Source organism: Nanorana parkeri, unplaced genomic scaffold, assembly GCF_000935625.1.
Source record: "Nanorana parkeri isolate BGI_ZX_2015 unplaced genomic scaffold, ASM93562v1 scaffold2145, whole genome shotgun sequence".
Taxonomy (NCBI): Eukaryota; Metazoa; Chordata; class Amphibia; order Anura; family Dicroglossidae; genus Nanorana; species Nanorana parkeri.
Genome location: NW_017308413.1, coordinates 87812 through 88818, shown reverse-complemented (window position 1 = coordinate 88818; position 1007 = coordinate 87812). Strand labels below are relative to the sequence as shown.

Sequence of the window (1007 nt, the reverse complement as noted above, 5' to 3'; positions counted from 1 at the left end):
GGCCGAGCTCTTTTGATAAAGAACTCAACTTTATGCATAAAACTCTGTCTCGATCTAAATAATCAGGCTGCAGTACTAAGGTACACCAGTAGATGGCAATGCAGGTAATACTTTACATTTTTCATTTGCTTATAGAGAAACAGTTTAGGTTTTGGGGCCAATTTAACTATGATTAATTCCTATACCTAAATCATAATTTTTTATATATATATATACACACACATATCTACATTCTTTAGAGCGTATAAGGCTTTTATTTGGTACACTTTTTAAAAAAACCCTACTCTGGTTTCTATTATTATAGGCTGACATGACAAATACGGAAACGTGCTAAAAAAAACTATATTTCTTATTACTAATTTATTATTATTTTCTTCATACTGTAATTGAATCTGACAGTCACACTGTTAAACAGGTGCACACTGCCACATGCAGGCTAAAGCCCCCGGCCTGCATGTGATCACGTGATCAGGAACCATTCTGGTTGTCAATCAATAGTAGGGACTGGAGCTATCAGTGGCAACAGCCGTGATTGAGAGCCGCCAGACCGGCATACCTGTCCATGGTTATTCTTAAAGGGAGAACATTATCGTATCCACAACACGGTGGCACACTGCCGGGGAACATTCATGTGGATATTGTAAGCGAAGGGGTTTAATTGATGTTTTTTATATCTGTTTTTTGGGGGGAAGGGGGTTGTTGTTTTTTTTTAACAAATAAAGACAAATATTGTGTATTAACTACTGCAAACTCCTATTCATATCAGGTGCAGTGACATCACCCGCTCTCTTTTACAGGGTAACACCCTCGAAATCCTGCGGCCCCTTCCGATCTCTCAGCACAATGTACGATGCCGGCAAAGTTTACATCAGGCAGCTGGCAGTCTTGAACCCTCGCCTGAGCTGGGTCAGCTGGATCCACCACTACCTCTGGGAGAACACGTTGTTCATATTCGTGGCGTCTGCAGTCCTGCTGTGAGTCTGTGGCGGGGTAACTGAGTCTGTGGG

The 1007-nt window shown here is 41.4% G+C and overlaps 1 protein-coding gene across 1 annotated transcript in view; it reads left to right on the top strand.

The window, feature by feature from the left end:
• TMC6 (transmembrane channel like 6) overlaps positions 1-1007 on the top strand; it is a 55470-nt gene that overhangs the window by 31328 nt on the left and 23135 nt on the right. The window contains exon 18 of the mRNA XM_018572833.1: positions 798-974. Within this exon, the coding sequence (XP_018428335.1) occupies positions 798-974 (177 nt within the window). The remainder of the gene's footprint in view (positions 1-797; positions 975-1007) is intronic.